This window comes from Monodon monoceros, unplaced genomic scaffold, assembly GCF_005190385.1.
Source record: "Monodon monoceros isolate NGI ecotype Baffin Bay Population unplaced genomic scaffold, NGI_Narwhal_1 Super_Scaffold_5, whole genome shotgun sequence".
In the NCBI taxonomy this organism is placed as follows: Eukaryota; Metazoa; Chordata; class Mammalia; order Artiodactyla; family Monodontidae; genus Monodon; species Monodon monoceros.
The window spans coordinates 50,089,497-50,107,482 of NW_021703782.1; the positions used below are offsets into that span (position 1 = coordinate 50,089,497).

At 35.7% G+C, this 17,986-nt stretch overlaps 1 protein-coding gene across 8 annotated transcripts in view; it reads left to right on the top strand.

The window, feature by feature from the left end:
- Nucleotides 1-17,986, top strand: part of NFIB (nuclear factor I B) — a 230,037-nt gene that overhangs the window by 125,235 nt on the left and 86,816 nt on the right. For all 8 annotated transcript variants that reach the window (XR_003790623.1, XM_029201388.1, XM_029201394.1 and 5 more), the window contains exon 3: nt 8,560-8,613. Coding sequence is in view for 7 of the 8 variants with exons in the window: in XM_029201388.1 (XP_029057221.1) it covers nt 8,560-8,613 (54 nt within the window). In the remaining variant the exon portion in view is untranslated. The remainder of the gene's footprint in view (nt 1-8,559; nt 8,614-17,986) is intronic.

Consider the following 17,986-nt stretch of genomic DNA (forward strand, 5'->3'; position numbering starts at 1 on the left):
TATGGGCAGCATTGAGGAAAGATTATAAATCTTACAACTCTCCTCAGAAACTTAAAATACAGCTGGAAATGTTTTGCTTCCAACAAACATGCAATCTTCATAAAATTGGAAAAGAAATGTTTTGAATAAATAATGTTTTGGTTTATTTCTCTCTAGTGCTAGATCTATTTTTTTAGTCAAAATCATGCCATAAAACTCCTCCTTCTTCTACGCTAACACCCTTGCCTCTGTATTTATATTTTGCTGGTGCATCTAAGTTTTTTTTTCATTTTTAAAGTATGCCAGATTGCTTTGCCTTGTTTTTAAAGATAGAAAACTGGATTTGCTTCCAGGGACTCTTTCCCTAACTAGGCCAGTTTAAAAACTAAACAGGGATTGAGTCAGTTAATTAATTTAAATGAGATTACAAATCAAAAACATATTACGCAATCTTGATTTAATTACCACATTTTATTTACTTAATTGAAAACACACTGTAGAAAGTTTGCAATCTTGACAATGACCAGTATGGTATCTTTACATTCTAAAGGCTAACGGCTTCAAAAACAAGAAGTTTAGACGATCCTGGTTGTGACCTTTGGTTTACTCAATCCCTGGATCGGTAAAGAGTCATTGAACTTAATCTGAGGCCAGAAAGGTCAGATACGATTATCCCTGCTTTCATTTGCGGGGGTTTGGTGCTAGTTAATGAAGCAATACAAACCTCTGGTCAGACATGTTGGCAGGTTTCACACTTTTTGTGCAGGGGTCTTCCCATCTGCATTGGTGAATAGTCCCCTGGCATGAACAGATATGCTCTCAAATGGGTGTGGGATTTTCTCTTTTTCCCTGAAATTTCAGTGCCCTATGGTTTTGGCTAATTCCTTGTGAACAAATTTTGTTCTTGAGCCCAAACAAATCCTTATTTTAATCCTTGCGATATGATGCTTTGAACTTAATGCTCCTGTTAAGCAGAAAAAGGTGGCTCTTTAAAAGAAAGTTTAATAATAGAACTAGTAGAATGTGTAGGGATAAGAAATAGAGGGTATAGTACCTGTCTACTCTCTTGTTCTGTATTTTTCTTTGGTTAAATAAGTTACTTTATCTGTAAGGAGCCTCAGTATAGCAACCTCTTTTAAATCTCTGAGTTTTGCTGTATAGAAGATATATTTTAAAATCCATGTTAACCAATAAAAAGGGAGACCTGAAGGTATGGGTCTTCAGATGGCAAATAATATGGATTAAAAAGCATGATTGAAAATATGTAAGAAACCATGTCTCCCAAATATTATTTTGGTTCTGTCAGAAGTATTCAGAGAGGTTTAATGTCTCTTCCTGCTCAGAACCGGGTTTAGGGGAATGGATACAGCCTCAGCAAAAATATGTCAAGGACTCCATTAACCAAGTGACAGAGTTAACGCTTCCCATGGATAGCTAGTTAGCCAAGTTTTGCAGAGGAGTGGCTGCCATATAACGTAATCTCCTGTTGAGAAGGGACAGATAGACGAAGCAGAGAAGGAGAGAATGAGCATTTTCCCGCACATTTACATGCTTATGAGAGATAAGAATGTGCTTAGTTTTCCCAGATTCTTTCTTTGTGTTACTCTCAACCATTTAGGAGCAGAAGAAGGAAGTATTGTAAAACTTTAGTTTTGTGGCATCCCAATTGATGAAACAGTCCTCCATTAAAACTGAAGCTGTATAGATCTTTAACGTGCTGCAGAAAAAATACGGCAAATTATGTAATTGGAATTGTGATTACATAAACCTAACTCACTATAACTCCCAGGGAAATCAGTCCTTGTAGAAAGTAAACTGCCAAGAAGGAGGCAGGACATTTTGCACAGACGGAGAGGGAGATTCGTCTGAGAAGAATAGTTTTCTCCTCTCTCCTTGAAAAAGGTGGATGTTTTTGTCTTAACTTTGCGTTTCCCTGTTATAAAGTGCATGGGTTTGTATCCCTTCTTTCAGGTTTTTGTTTGTCTCTTACATTGGCTTTTCTCTTTCTTAAGTGATTCTTTCTGGCATACTATATACTTAATTTGTAAAAATATGCTATTTTAGTATGTCAGTAGTTAATAATGTTTTGGAGAGAAAGAAGGGGACTATTCTAAGCCTCTAGAAAACTCTCATGGTATCTTTAGTTGACAATGGGCTATTTCTTTACCTGCTTAAAGCCAAGGAATATGACAAAGGGGCCCTTTATCACATGATGACTAATTTTAGTTCTAGCAAGAGGCTATCTGTAGGTTAACAGGTTACAGTGTGGGTTTCATTTACTCTTCTGATATCCCTTGATATAAAAGCTATATTGTTACAGAGTCATAGAATTTTAGAGCCAGAAGGGACCTGACAGGTTACCTTGTACAATCCCTTCTTTGCACCAGAATGATTATAAATAAAAATGATGCCTCTCAAATTTTTTTTTTTTTAATAAATAAAAATGATGCCTCTCAAATTTTTTTTTTTTTTTAATAAATAAAAATCATGCCTCTCAAGTCATGGTATCAGAGAAGAAAATGAATTCCTGGAATGTGTCATTTTTGGGTAGAAAGACAGCTTATATATAAGGGTCATCAAAAGCTTCTTGGCCTCTTGCTTGCAAACTAGTGGCCTGCTCCCTGGACCTCCCCTGACAAGCATCTCCTCCCTTTGTAGGAGAGAGCCAAACCTTAATTTCTGACTCGAAATAGTGCCTCTTATCTACCCCCTCCCATTTCCAAATATTCCTTCAGAAATTCAGGGAAGCAGAACTGAGCCTTACATAAGGCTGGGAGACCCACTCTGGGAATTGTGTCTCTATCCCCTTTCCTTGTCACAAAAGTTTGTCTACTTGATTTTCTTTTCCACTGGATAATTTCTTAAGGATTTATTTATTTATTTATTTAAAATTGAGGTACAGTTGACTTACAGTGTTTCAGGTATGCAGCAGAATGATTCCGTTATACATATATATATATATACGTATATATTCTTTCTCAGATTCCTTTACATTATAGGTTATTACAAGATTTTGAATATAGTTCCCTGTGCTATACACTAGGTCCTCACTGGTTATCTATTTTATACATAGTAGTGTTTATCTGTTAATCCCAAACTCCTAATTTATCTCTCCCCCCCCTTTCCCCTTTGGTAACCATAGTTTGTTTTCTATGTCTGTGAGTCTATTTCTGTTTTATAAATAAGTTCATTTTTATCATTTATTTTTAGATGTTTCTGCACAGAGGCAGCATGCCTAGTGTTTCTTCCTTTTTTTCTAGTCTTTCTTCTTTGTGCACTTCCGTAGTTTATAGACCAATTGTTTTCTATTCATTTGACTTAAACAAGTGTGTCAGGCGCTATACCAAAGATTAGGGCCATAAGGCTAAGTAGGGCAGTATCCCTGCCCTCATATAGTTCAGAATCTAAAAGGGATGACCTCAACATGGAGGACTTTAGGGAGAAAAAAGACGGACACTGTGTGCAAAGACTCAGGGGCATCAAATGGAGGTGACACACATGGAACTGAAAGGCTAATGTATGACCCAAGTGTTGGTAGGGGCCAGATCAAAGTGCCTTGAATGACATCCTAAAATTTTGGAGTTTTTTTCTGTATGTATTGGGACTCATGTAAGAGTTTTAGCAGGGAAGAAGCTTGATCAGTTTTAGGTTTTGAAGAAATCGCCTTGTTAGTAGAGAGGAATATGTACTAGCAAGATGTGGGATCTGTTTATTTTTCAAGACCCTGTTCCTAAGGTCACCTCCCTCTGATATCTTTTATGACATGCCCTTGCCCAACCATCATAGGAAGAACTAATTATTTCCTCTTGCTATGTACTCATTTATAGCACCTATCACAGTGTATTTTTTTAAAAATTTGTACATTTCTGTCTGAGCAAGCCCTGAGCTTCTAGATAGCATAGAAGGTATATTCTTTTTAAAACAATATGTTAAAGCTCATTATTGTAAATTAAATGGAAATTTAATACACATTTATGGAGAACCTAATATGTTCCAAACATTAGTAACTGGAATACAGAACGTACTTCATAAATCTTATTCTCACTTAATTGAAACTTACATGAATGACCTTCAAAAAACCTTTCATAGTTGTGATGATCCAACCACATCAGTTAATTGAGTTCATCCCCCTCCACATCCCTCCCCCCAAGCATGTTAGTACTTAATACAAACATTTAACAGGTCAGTATTTATTTATTATCTTATATGTTTAACAGACATTTCATTGGACTTCCATTAGATTATCAGTAGAACATTAGAATTTCCTCGATTTAGCAATGAAAATCCAAACTAAATTTTTTAGAGTTGGCCTCTTTCTAAAGCATCAATTAGTGTATAGACTTCAATGATAATAATAATTATTTCCAACTTCAGTTAAAAAGACTAGCTAAAGGTTTTTTTTAATTTCTGAAGAAGGTTTTGAATATATTGGTAAATGGTGGGAAGGAGGAGGGAGATTAGGGGAAGATAAAGTTCCCAGAAATCTTTGAGTGAAAGGTCATTTGGACTTGCATGATTTTAAGATTGCATCATAACCACTCAAGAGGCAGTGTGTCTGAATGGGTGGCCCATGTAGAGAACACGTTTTAATAGTTGCCTTGTAACTTTGTACAAGCCATTTAGATCACTTAAGTATCCCAGGATCTTCCATAAAATTGTGTCATTAGAGAAACTTGGTTACTCCTTAGGTAAAGTTTAGATATTAGAAGAGCCATGAAAGGTTGGCTACTTTTCAAAAAGGAGTGGATGGAAAGATTGAAGGAAAGTTAATAAGGACCATGTAAGGATGAGAACCTTTACTTATTCCTAGAGAATCTTTAACCTGGGGGAGGAAGGAATTGATTGAGTTTTAAAAGCATTAATTTAGAAATGGTTTCATTAACTCTTCTGTTTCCTAGAAGAAATATAATATGTTTAATTCACACTTTTAAAACTCAAAGGATGGAAAATATGCAAAATGTATTTCAATCCTACTTTCTGTCCAGTCAGGTCAGAAAGAGACAGACAAAGAAATGTAGAAGTTATAGAATGAGATCAGGGAAGAGAAAATAAAATGTGGGGGGAATGACAGAGGACTGGTTTAGGTCTGCTGCCTTCAAGACCCCTTCCCCTCCTTTTTTCTCCACTGCATCAAAATCTTTCTAGCCTCAAGACTGAGTGTGCTGGGCACCTCGCAGTCCCATTCTTACCGCCCTCCTTCTTCAAAGACTTCAGTCTTCTAGAAGGTAATTTTCATCACATGGCTGGTATCTCCTGGCTTTTGAGCATGACAGCTCCCTGAGAGCCTCGAAATGGCAGCAGTGCCTTCCTCCCTTTTGGGGAGGGTGGGACTAAAGCACTTAAAGAGAAATTCAAGAGGGCACATACTCATCCGTCTTCAGTTGATTCACCACGGACAATTTTAGATGCTCACACTGGAATGGACAAATTTGGTCATATCCCTTTTCTCCCTTTCTTCCTGAGAGTCAGTCCGTTAAAAATATTAGTCATTTTTTGAATGTGTCTTTTCCGTTTAATAATAGCTTTCATTTATTGATTGTGTAAGATGTGTCTGACCAGTACTTGACGTTTTATATAGTAAAATCTTTGCAATGCCTCTATAAGGTAGGTAGTATTACATTTAAAGATCAGGACTCCAAGGCCCTAAGAGTTAAGTAATTTTGTATAAGATCACATTACTAGTGAGGGACAGAGCCGGGATTCGCTGTAACATATGAAGTACACACTCGTACACATGACTTGAGCAAATGATGGAAGCAGTTAAAGAAAACCTTTGGGTACAGAGTAATTTGACCTAGGTGGTGAATTGGAAGGGTTTTAGATGTGGTCTAAGTAATTCTTTCTCTGAAGTTCACCACAATAACAGTTCATTTTTGGTTTCTCTGCCCACTGTGACTCCCTGGTTACTTCCTTTTCCAGCAGTTGGAATGAAGTGACCGATATAAGGTGACATAAGAGTTAAAAGTAGATTAGAGTGTTAGAATCTACAGTTGGAAAAGTAAGTGTTCTTTTGCTTGTTCCTTGAGGGGGCCTCTTCTGTGTATTGGGGATCCAGTATATGCTGTTTACTGCATGAGAGGGCACAGACGTTGGACTACGAGGGAAAATAAATCTGTCATGTGTGCCAGTAAATGCCAGATTATTTTAGAAAGTGGAATTATTATTATTAAAAGCAAGTGTATGCCTCAAATTTAGGGTCTACTTTAGCTTTCCCTCAAATGTTTGTGGGTTATTTTTCAGAAATTACATTTTTTTTTTCAGTTGAAGAAGTTGGTCTGCAGTTGTTGGAAATAGGGGAAAAGGGTAATTTGAAGCAGAAAAAAATTAGGGTTTTCCAGATGGGATGTTGTGGTAATGGGGTGTCATTGTTCTAACTGAATACTTTCTCAGGAATGGAAGAGACATGTTTCTTTACTGGATCCAAATTTCAGCAACAAGATGTTGGGAAAGGATTTTGTGGTTCTGTTTTGAAGTTGATTTAACTAAAAATACTAAGGCTCACCTAGAGTGTACAGCTCGTGTCCTCTGATGACAACCCTAATTTACCTCATGTTGTGTCATCGTGAAGATGTCATTAGCCACCATGCGGGATCAATATCTAGACCTCCATAAATATGAAGTAGCTTTACAGGGAAAAATAAAATATGGGGAGGCTCTGGTCAGTGGGTACACACTGCATAAATAGGAACTTCTCAAAATGTTAAGAGTCACTTGAGAAATTAAGCTGGAATGTCATGTCAATTCTGGGGGACATTTGTCAGAGGAACTCAGGGCAAAAATAGCTGAGGCTATAGCAAAATCATATAATTTTTCTTTTTTTATGTAACTGTCATACTCCATGCCTGGAAAGTAGCCAGTATTGGGCCATCTTTTATGGGAATAAAGAAAGAGAAGGATTGATCTCCTAAGTTATAAGTCACTGAGTCTTGCCTCAATTCCAGAAAAACTAATAGAATCCATGGGAGATGAGACAAACCTTTTGGAGAGTACCTAACTCTCTTTGACTATCTGTAGAAGACTCTAGCCAGAACTGAGATTGCAGGAGTAGTCCTGACCGGTTTCTTTTCCATTTGGGGAAATAAGAAATAAATTGGAGGATAATGTGGGAATCATTAAATATATTCACTGAGATTTTATAAAAACTGTCCTAGGACAAAAAAAAAAAAAAAAGGAAAGAAAAGAAAAAAGACAAGGAAATGGGATGAAGGGGCACAGTTCCGATCTCAGTATTAAATCTAGTTAGCAGGCATGAGGCAAAGGGCAGAAATAAATAACCAAGTTTTATACAGAAAGAAGTCAACAGAATGTCCTTGCAGTTAATAGTAGAAGCAGCAGTTGCAGTATGTTAATAACTTGAGTGGAAGAGCAGAATAACCCTGCTGAAAAAACCAGCATAAGATTTTTCTGCTTAAACAAGACTGGATCCTGTCTTGGGTATAATGGCCAGGTTTCAGGAAAGAGACTTGTCTGTGGCCGCCTATGAAATTTTGTTGAAATTCACTATCAAGTTCAAAATTGCCTTTTCTAGGCAAGCAAAGAAAGCTGCTGAATCTGAACCATCCAGCCCAGTGCATTCACAGCCGTGAACAGCACACTGAGGAAAACACAAAAGAAGTAGACAGAATCATGCAGTTTAGTTGGGGAGACAAAACTTAAATACTAGAACCAATAAAAGAAGATTACAAAGCAACTTTGCAAGTAAGTGTATAATAATAGGGCGCAAATGACACAGATAAATGCAGAGGGGACATGGAGGAAAGGGGAGTGAACAAAACGCAACAGTGTCAGGTTAGTTAGGAAAGGCATGTTTAACAGTACTGTAGCTTCCATGTTCCTTTCTGTAGCAGCGATGAAGAACAATGTGGGATAGGAAATTCAGATATTCTGCATTGATCTCTTCCTCCTTATCTGCCGAGTCTGTCCGTCTATCACAGATGGAAATTAAATTGATCCAACAATTTGCTCTCCACAAAGCCGTGATGGTTTCTACCTAGTAATTTATGCTTTTCTTGGTGTTTGCAAATCGATTGCTATCATGGGATGCAGTCAAACCTGGGCCTGGATCCAGTAGGTTTGGGGGATTATTGGAGTGGATATGTGTGTATGCGATTGAAATCCCGGAAAAACGGACTCTAGTTTCTATGTATTTTTACTCATTGAATAAAAACATTTTCAGGTTTTTTTTAAAAAGCATGTTTAATTACACTCAGATTGCATTTTTAGGGAATGTATCTGCTTTATTTCCTACTGCTCCTGACGGGCCCAGCCTTCAAACCACCTTTAGTGGCTTCGTCGCCAGACCTTTTGTTTTAAAAAAGCCTTGCCCTACCCCACAAATATTAGAGATCGCTACTTTTTTCCTCTCGAAAAAAAAAAAAAATATATATATATATATATATAGATGTTCTTCTAGTTTAATAAATAAAACATTGCTCCTGAAAGGCTTAGGAAAGTATACTTTATTCAAACACTCGACTTCATTGTTCTACGTTAAAAAAAATTTTTTTAAGTCCTTCTGAGGATTGTGAAATTCTTTCAAAACAAATTAAAAAGAAAACATTTTCTGTGATTTCTTTACAGATTCTGGACAATCAGGAAGTCCAAGCCACAATGATCCTGCCAAGAATCCTCCAGGTAAATATGTGTTCCAGGACGTTTGCAATCTGACATTGTTGGAGAACAAAGGTACCACTGTATAGATAAACACCCCGTAATTGGTCAGCTGCCTATTTTGTTCTGGCAGGCAGGTATGATCAGGACAAGATGTGATTCTTTTTAGGCCCTTCACAGTGGCACATACTTCCACATTGGCGTCATCAGTATGTACCTAATCACTAATGTTTTACTTTTTGTTGGTGTTTCTTTGAAAATGAATATGCATGTATTTTATAGCTGTATATCTTTCAGGTGCTAAAAGTCACTGTTGTTTGAAAAGCCAAAAAACCTCCTAATCTTTCTTTTAAAATGCACAAGAAAAAGTATAATTTTTCATACTCTTATTATAGTTTATCAAATCTCATTACTTTAAAAAGTAGGTTGTGGTGGTAGTGGTTATGTCTTCATGCGGGATTTTTGCAAATGAGTTTTTATTCCATAATGTTTTTAATGGGATTCCCAGAATCAGGAAATAATGAAAGTAAGACTTTTCCTTTAGTGTAATGTATGTCGAATACTCTCTTTATTTTCACAAGTTGTTCCAGATCTGAAAATGGCTTTTATAAGAAACCATACTGTCTTCATGGTTTTGTTTTTCCTAAAGCTGAAGATATAGAATTTTGACGTTGATTTAGGAGTAGTATCTCTTCTCATGAGATAAAAACTAGTGCAAAGAAGAATTTCTAATGTTTTAATCTCATAAAAATTTTAATTATATCTGTGACTTTAGTAAAAGAATGCTCTAAGAATAACCTAACAAAAACAAAACAAACAGGTAAAAAAATTCAAACTAACCACATATAACCTCCACCTCCAAAATGATCTCATTTGGCTTTTCATTGAAAATAGACCCCCAAATTTACAAAAGGTAATCATAAAAGTTTCCACAGGTAGACTTAGTTTTAGGTCCTTAATTGCTTGGTCTTCCTGTCATAATACTTTGCTAATGTGAGGCTGAAGAACCCTCAAAACTACAAGAAAATATGTCAGAGCATTCTTGCTTTAAAATGATGTTAGAAAGATATAACAAGTAAATATGTAAGTAAAAATGCAAAGTCAAAACAGAATATATTTTTTTCTTTCTGAGTCTTGCCTATATTTTGTTCTCTATTTTTATCTTCGAAAAAATTTTTCCAACTGCATATTAACTTATTCTGTATTGTACAAAATCAGATTGTATGACAAAAGTAGTATATCCTTCAAAGATAAAATATTCTAATTAAGTATAGATATAAAATGTATACTAAGTTGATTTTTCTTTACTTTCATCAAAGTCATTTAATATGACTAAAAATTGGTAGCAAAACATTGAAAAAACTGAAAAATTTTAAATGTAACTTCCAGTTAAATTGATTATTTTATTTTTTGTGTGGATGGGGCCAAGAAAGCGAGCTATTTAGAATATAATAAAATTTGTCAGAAAATTTCTGAAGTTGAGAAAATTTATTCGCTTATAATGTCTTCAACTTTACTAAAATTTCTTCTTTTTAGTTATTAATGTTTTCTCTGTGTAGCATGATAACCAAAAGTGAATTGTACCCAAACATTTTTTAAAAGCTTCTTCACTCATTTTACAAAGAACTGGCAGGGAGGGGGACCTTTATTAGAAAAAGAGTTGATAAGCATTGTTAAGTCAGACTAAACAAAGGATATGCTCTTTGCATTTGAATGACAGCTTGGTTTGAAATTAATAAAGCTGTTATTGTTTGAAATGCATTTCTGAACATGTACGGAAAGAATCATACTCACTTAAAATGTTCTCTACTTGAGCTGAATGAATAATTTCTGAATAGTTATATAATGACAGAATATGATTTTTCAATATTTGTTGAGAAGCTTGGTTAAATTTTCTTTACTACATTCAGTGTAGCACCTATTAATTTATCTGCTTACATATAATATGGGTAGCAGAAACAATCAAGATAAAGCATCTCTATTATTTTCCCTCTTAAATTTTCCTTGGAAATCAAACCTTTTGTGAACTATATCTGAAAACTGGAACGTTGTAGGTAAATGTATATTATGATTAGTTGAATATTATGTACTTGTAAATTGTACATTGATTACCAGTTTTTCAGAGATAGAATATAATGAAACATAAAATATCAAAATTAAGTGGAATAAAATTAGAATTTTCTTTGATGATTCAGAAGCATTCCATCGTTTTAATATGCTTTGTGTATCATTATATTATGGACTTAACCTTAGAGATTATGAAGGAATTCTGTTTGATGGAAGTAAGAGTTTGTTCTGTAATAACTTGACATAAATCAAACCACTAGAAATATTGAATAGTATCTAACTGGAAATGCAAAAAATCATAACTTATTAAGGTTTTTGTTTTGCGGTCAATTGGGATAAATTATACTTATTATTAAAAGCTCTTTTCATAAGTATAAGCATGTTTGGTATTTTTAGAGCATAATTTATCTCTTGGAGCCTCTTTTCATCTCTGTTTTCTGGCTTTGGCTGAAATGTGAAATCTCTGAATTACCGTATCAAGAAGGCATGATACATTTACAGGCAAATTCAGTCTACTACCATGAGCAATGAAACAGTCGAATCACTTTGCTGTTTGTATTGTTATAACAAAGAGAAAGTAAACTTTTGAAAAAGATTGCCTTGAGTTCCAGCTCTTTCTTGTCACTGGTAGTTTTCCACTGGGAGATGTGCAACCCCTGGACATTGCCACCATCTACTTCTGTGTTTATTTCATAACAGCTTGGGAAGAGATGGCAAAAATTCAAGCCCTTTTGGAGGTAAAGGCCCTTTGAAATCAGTTTACCACTGTTGACATGAAGGTGGGATCACATCCAGTCATTCTATAAGTACAGATGCATGGGTCTCCCACAAACTGGGCATCCCTCTGGCTTGGGTTTTCTCCAGCATCAGACATGACTATCTGATTCAGAAGAACTTCTGAGGGGTGACCTTAAGGTTCTTCAGACTGTAGTATGGAGTCTACAGATAGGCCTTTAGTTTTTAATTTGTGTTTCCTGATTGGGATTTGTACTTAGTTAGCAAGCTAATCACATGCATTTGAACAAAAGCGACACATTTTTGGGGAGGAAGAATATTTGCTACTTATTTTTAAAAGCACTTAAGTAGGTTTATTTTACTATTTTAAAAGCACTTAAATAGTCTTTGCAGTATTCCCTTATACTACTTCGTGATTTAATTTTTTGTATTTATTCTTTGTTACATAGTGGGGATGGGCACCATACTCTTTTCTGGGCTAAGGTGTCCAAAAAGTCTGACTTTGTCCAAGGACATGACATTGTTATTTTGGTCAAGAACCACTAGGCTACTTCATTTTTTGTATGATGCACATTTCTCTTATTTATGTTGGGGTCAAAAGTTATATGTTTATATCTAGATACTTCTTTCTGAACAGTAAATTAATCCCTTCTAAGCAGTAGAGCTGCAAGAGTCCTCTTTCAACTATAGCAAACAACTGTTGTGGACCAAAGGAGAGCAAACCATTAATTTAAGAACTTAGACACAGACCTAATTTTATTTACAATGGTTAAAACCTCTACTTTCGCTTTTAGAAGATGTGTGTGATTGGATTATAATCTTTTGAAATGAACTTTGACTTGCTATATTATTTTGTGTCTCTACATCCCTTGGGCTATGAACTTTTAGACTTCCCAATCTTAATCAGTTACCTAATGCTGGAGTGGTTGATATCCAAGGAAAACAAGGCAATCTAGAAGTTTGATTTTGCCTCTAAGCCAGCTAGAAGTGGATGCCTCTTCTTGGAGTTCAGGAAGACTGTAGGTTTGTGGGGAGCTCTCTCTTGGCTGGAAATATAACAAAGAAACATTGAATCTTAGGACACTTTGCAAATTCTGTGATGAAAACTTCTGAAGCATTCCAAGTATCATTAACCAGAGCTTTCTGACCTAGAATGACATGGACTTATCCTACTTTTCTTTTTTGCAAAATTTGTAGGATGCTTGTGCTGTTTTGTGGGGCAGCTTTTGTGTATAGTGGGGCAAAACCTCTGGGGACCATTAAGATCATATATTGGGTAAATGTCAAATAAGCCACCTTATATCCTACCTGGAGCAAAAATGGAATTACATAAATAATTGAATAAGTTAAATAAGGTGTATCAACTATAGCAATATGCTCATCTTACATTTAAGATATTATTTTAATTTATATTTATATATATTCCATATATAAGAGAGATCATACAGTATTTGCCTTTCTCTAACTTATTTCACTTTAGCATAATGCCCTCAAGGTCCATCCATGTTGTCACAAATGGCAAGATTTTGTTCTTTTTATTTATTTATTTATTTTCTGCTGTACACGGGCCTCTCACTGCTGTGGCCTCTCCCGTTGCGGAGCACAGGCTCCAGATGCGCAGGCTCAACGGCCATGGCTCACAGGCCCAGCTGCTCCGCGGCATGTGGGATCTTCCTGGACCGGGGCACAAATCTGCGTCCCCTGCATCGGCAGGCAGACTCTCAACCACTACGCCACTAGGGAAGCCCAAGATTTTGTTCTTTTTTATGGCTGAATAATATTCCATTGTATGTATGTACCACCTACATACCACAATTTCTTTATCCATTTACCCATCAGTGGACACTTAGGTTGTTTCCATTTGTTGGCTATTGTAAATAATGCTGTAAAGAACATGGGGGTGCATATATCTTTTGGAATTTGTGTTTTCATTTTCTTTGGATAAATACTCAGACATGGAATCTGTGGATCATGTGCTAGTTCTATTTTTAATTTTTTGAGTAACTTCCATTCTCTGTTCCATAGTGGCTGCACCAATTTACATTCCCACCAACAGAGCACAAGGGTTTCCTTTTCTCTGTAACCTCTCCAACACTTGTTATTTCTAGTCTTTTTGATAATAGCCATTCTAACAAGTGTGAGGTGATAGCTCATTGTGGTTTCAATTTGCATTTCCCTGGTGAGTAAAGATGTAGAGCATATTTTTATGTACCTGCGTTGGCCATCTGTATGTCTTCTTTGGAAAACATCTATTCGGATCTGCCCATTTTTAAAATCAGATTGTTTGATTTTTTGCTGTTGAGTTGTATGAGTTCTTTATGTATTTTTGATATTAGCTCCTTACCTGATATATGATTTACAAATATTTTCTCCCATTCAGTAAGTTGCCTTTTCATTCTGTTGATAGTTTCCTTTGTTATGCAGAGCTTTTTAGTTTGATGTAGTCCCACTTGTTTATGTTTCTTTTGTTGTTGTTGCTTTTGGTGTCACATTTTAAAAAATCATTACCAAGGTCTATGTCAAGGAGCTTACTGTGTTTCTCCTAGAAGGTTTATGGTTTCAGGTTTTACATTCAAGTCTTTAATCCATTTGGAGTTAATTTTTGAGTACAATAAGATAGTGGTCCAGTTTCATTTTTTTGCATCTGGCTGCTGTCCAATTTTTGCAACACCATTTATTGAAGAGACTGTCCTTTTCCCATTGTATATTCTTGGCTCCTTTGTTAAAAATTAATTGACCATATATGTGTGGGTTTATTTCTGGGTTCTCTATTCTGTTGCATTGATCTGTATGTCTGTGTTATGTTAATACCACACTCTTTTAATTACTATAGCTTTGTAATATAGTTTGAAATCAGGGAGCGATGCCTCCTGCTTTGTTCTTCTTTCTCAAGACTGCTTTGGCTATTAGGGATCTCTTTTTGTCCCATATAAATTTTATAACTTCTATTTCTGTGAAAAATGCCATTGGAGTTTTTTTTTTTTGCGTTACGCGGGCCTCTCACTGTTGTGGCCTCTTCCGTTGCGGAGCACAGGCTCTGGACGTGCAGGCTTAGCAGCCATGGCTCACGGGCCTAGCCGCTCCATGGCATATGGGATCTTCCCAGACCGGGGCACAAACCCGCGTCCCCTACATCAGCAGGTGGACTCTCAACCACTGTGCCACCAGGGAAGCCCACCATTGCAGTTTTGATAGGAATTGCATAGAATCTGTATATTGCTTTGGGTGGTATGGACATTTTAACAATATTATTTATCATAATCCATAAGCACAGAATATCTTGCCATTAATTTGTGTCTTCTTCAATTTCTTTCATTAACGTCTTGTAGTTTTCAATATACAGTTCTTTCAACTCCTTAGTTAAATTTATTCCTAGATATTTTATTCTTTTTGATGTAATTGTAAATGTGATTGTTTTCTTATTTCTTAATTTCTTTATCTTTTAGGTCATTATTAATGTATGGAAATGCAACAGAGTTTTGAGTATTGATTTTATGTCCTGTAACTTATTTATTAGTTCTAACAGTTTTCTGATGGAGTTTTAGGGTTTTCCATATAAAATATCATGTTATCCGCAAATAGTGCCAGTTTTGCTTCTTCCTTTACAGTTTGGATGCCTTTTATTTCTTTTTTTTTTTCTTCTTCTTCTTTTCCTAATTGCTCTGGCTAGGACTTCCAGTACTATGTTGAGTAAAACTGGAGAGAGTGGGAATCCTAGTCTAGTTCATGATCTTGGAGGAAAAGGTTTCAGCTTTTCCATGGAGTGTGATGTTAGCTGTTGGATTGCATATATGGTCTTTATTATGTTGAGGTACATTTTCTCTGTACCCACTTTGTTGAGAGTTTTCATCATGAATGGATGTTGAATTTTGTCAAAAATTTTTTTTCGCATCTATTGAGATGATCAAATAATTTTTATGCTTCATTCCTTAATGTAGTATATCATCTGTGGTTATTGAACCATCCTTGCACCACTGGAATAAATCCTACTTGATCATGGTGTATGATCCTCTTAACGTATTGTTGAATTTGCTTTGCTGATACTTTGTTGAGGATTTTTGCATCTATGTACATGAGGGATATTGGCCTATAATTTTTGTTGTTATTGCTGTTCCTGTGACATCCTTATCTGGTTTTGGTACCAAGGTAATGCTAACCTCATAACGTGACTTTGGACATACTTTTGATTTTTTTAGAAGAGTTTGAGAAGGATTGTATTGATTCTTCTTTGAATGTTTGGTAGGTTAACTGCATTCAGGTAGGAATGCTGATCATGATAGATTTGATTTTCTACAGATTCTGTTCTGGTGTCTTGTTTGGGCACTACCAAAGAAAGTCATTCGTCATTTCGGGCTGCACTTTAAATCTACACCTGTGAAGTTTCCTGCTGTTCATCTAGATCTGCACATGGCGGATGCTGGGCTGTACCTTGGGTGATCCATCACCTTGCACCTAAAGGCTGGGCTGATTGTCCCAATGTTGTGTGGATTTGCAAGAAGAGCTGACAGTCTTGCCTGTCCCCGTTTTCCAATCCAGATTCTTGTAGGCATCTCCTGACAAAGGTACTTAATAATAGCTCTGTTAGAAATTTCTTTTTTTTTTAACATCTTTTTGTAAAAATAATTAATTAATTAATTAATTTTTGGCTGCATTGGGTCTTCGTTGCTGTGCGTGGGCTTCTCATTGTGGTGGCTTCTCTTATTGTGGAGCATGGGCTTTAGGCGTGTGGACTTCAGTAGTTGTGGCTCGCGGGCTGTAGAGCGCAGGCTCAGTAGTTGTGGCACATGGACTTCGTTGCTCCGTGGCATGTGGGATCCTCCTGTACCAGGGTTTGAACCTGTGTCTCCTGCATTGGCAGGCAGATTCTTAACCACTGCGTCACCAGGGAAGCTCTGTTAGAAATTTCTCAACAAGGAAATACATGTCCAAAAAAATTTCACTGGTGAAGCGGTCTGTTCCTGGACTTTTGTTTCTTTGGGAGGTTTTGGATTACTGATTAAATATCCTTACTAGTAATTGGTCTGTTCAGAATTTCTATTTCATCACAATTCACTCTTGGTAGGTTGTATGTTTCTAGGAATTTGTCCATTTCCTCTAGGTTGTTCAATTTGCTAGAGTATAATTGTTCATTGTAATCTCTTATGATACTTTGTGTGGTACCAGGTGTAATGTCTCCTCTTCCATTTCTGATTTTATTTATTTAAGGCATCTATCTTTTTTTCTTGGTAAGTCTAGATAAAAGTTTATCAATTTTGTTCATCTTTTCAGAGAACCAGCTCTTAATTTTATTGATCTTTTCTATTATCATTTTAGTCTCTATTTCATTTATTTCTGCTCTAATCTTTGTTTTTTCTTCCTTCTACTAACTTTGGGCTTTGGTTGTTGTTTTTTCTAGTTCCTTGAGTATATATTTAGTTTGTTCATTTTAGATTTTTCTTATTTCTTGAGATAGACTTTTGTCACAATAACTTTCCTCTTAGAACTGCTTTTGCTGAATCCCATAAAATTTGGTGTGTTCCATTTCCATTTTCATTTGTCTCAAGGTATTTTTTAATTTCTCTTTTGATTTCTCCTTTGACCCGTAATAGTATCTATTAACTATAATAATATGCTGGTCTTGCATTTAAGAAAATTTTTAAATCAAACAAATTTTGAGGTTGATTTCTCCCCTACTCTACTTTATAGATACTGAGATTGAAGCTACCAAATGGTTGTCATGAAACTAATGAAAACCAACCAAATAATTATGAAGAAAACTAGCGTCTGCAGTTGTGGTCATTATCTGCAGGGATCACTGGGGCCTACGTTTGTTTGACTTTTCACTTTGTTTTTGTCAAAATTTAGCATTTGGGACAAACGGTACTCTCTAATAGTTACAGAAATAATACAACATTTTTCTCTGCTATTTGCGTATGAAGGCAGATATATTTGTATAAGCCCTGCATGACCTCAGAGAGCATGTTTTATCTTAGAATATCGTGTTCAAGGTCAAAGAAAGGGGAAAATTCACTCTGACGTTTTCTTTTATAAGAGTCCATTCACTCCTCAGTTAATAAGTTCATGCCCACTCATTCTTATATCCTTATTTATCATATCCACCAGAATCAACTTTTTTTATGGGGGTAATGCACTATTTCATGATACTTGATTCTAAACTTCGGCTCTTTACAATATGCAATAGACTATAAACAGGCTTTCTATTCATAAAAGTAAAAATAGAAAGACAGTAAAAGGATGGGTTAACTGTGGTAAGACCTGACATCATATTGGGTTGGCCCAAAAGTTCATTTGGGTTTTTCATAAGATGTTATGGAAAAAGCCAAACAAACTTTTGGGCCAACACAATAGGTAAAGCTTTTAAGTAATTTGAGAATGAAGTCCATGGGAGTCAGTACAAAAATCAAAGGATTTTTTTCCTAATAGATTTTGTTTCAGAGACATTTTTCTTCTTTATCCTCTAACTTTTTTGAAGACATCACATTAGTAAAGTTCTTAAATGTTCAAATTTAGGATGGAACTCAGAGTAAAGGAAATGAGTTTTGTTAGCAGATTAATCTTAAAAGGTCCAGGAGGCAATAGTCCTCAGCTACTTATT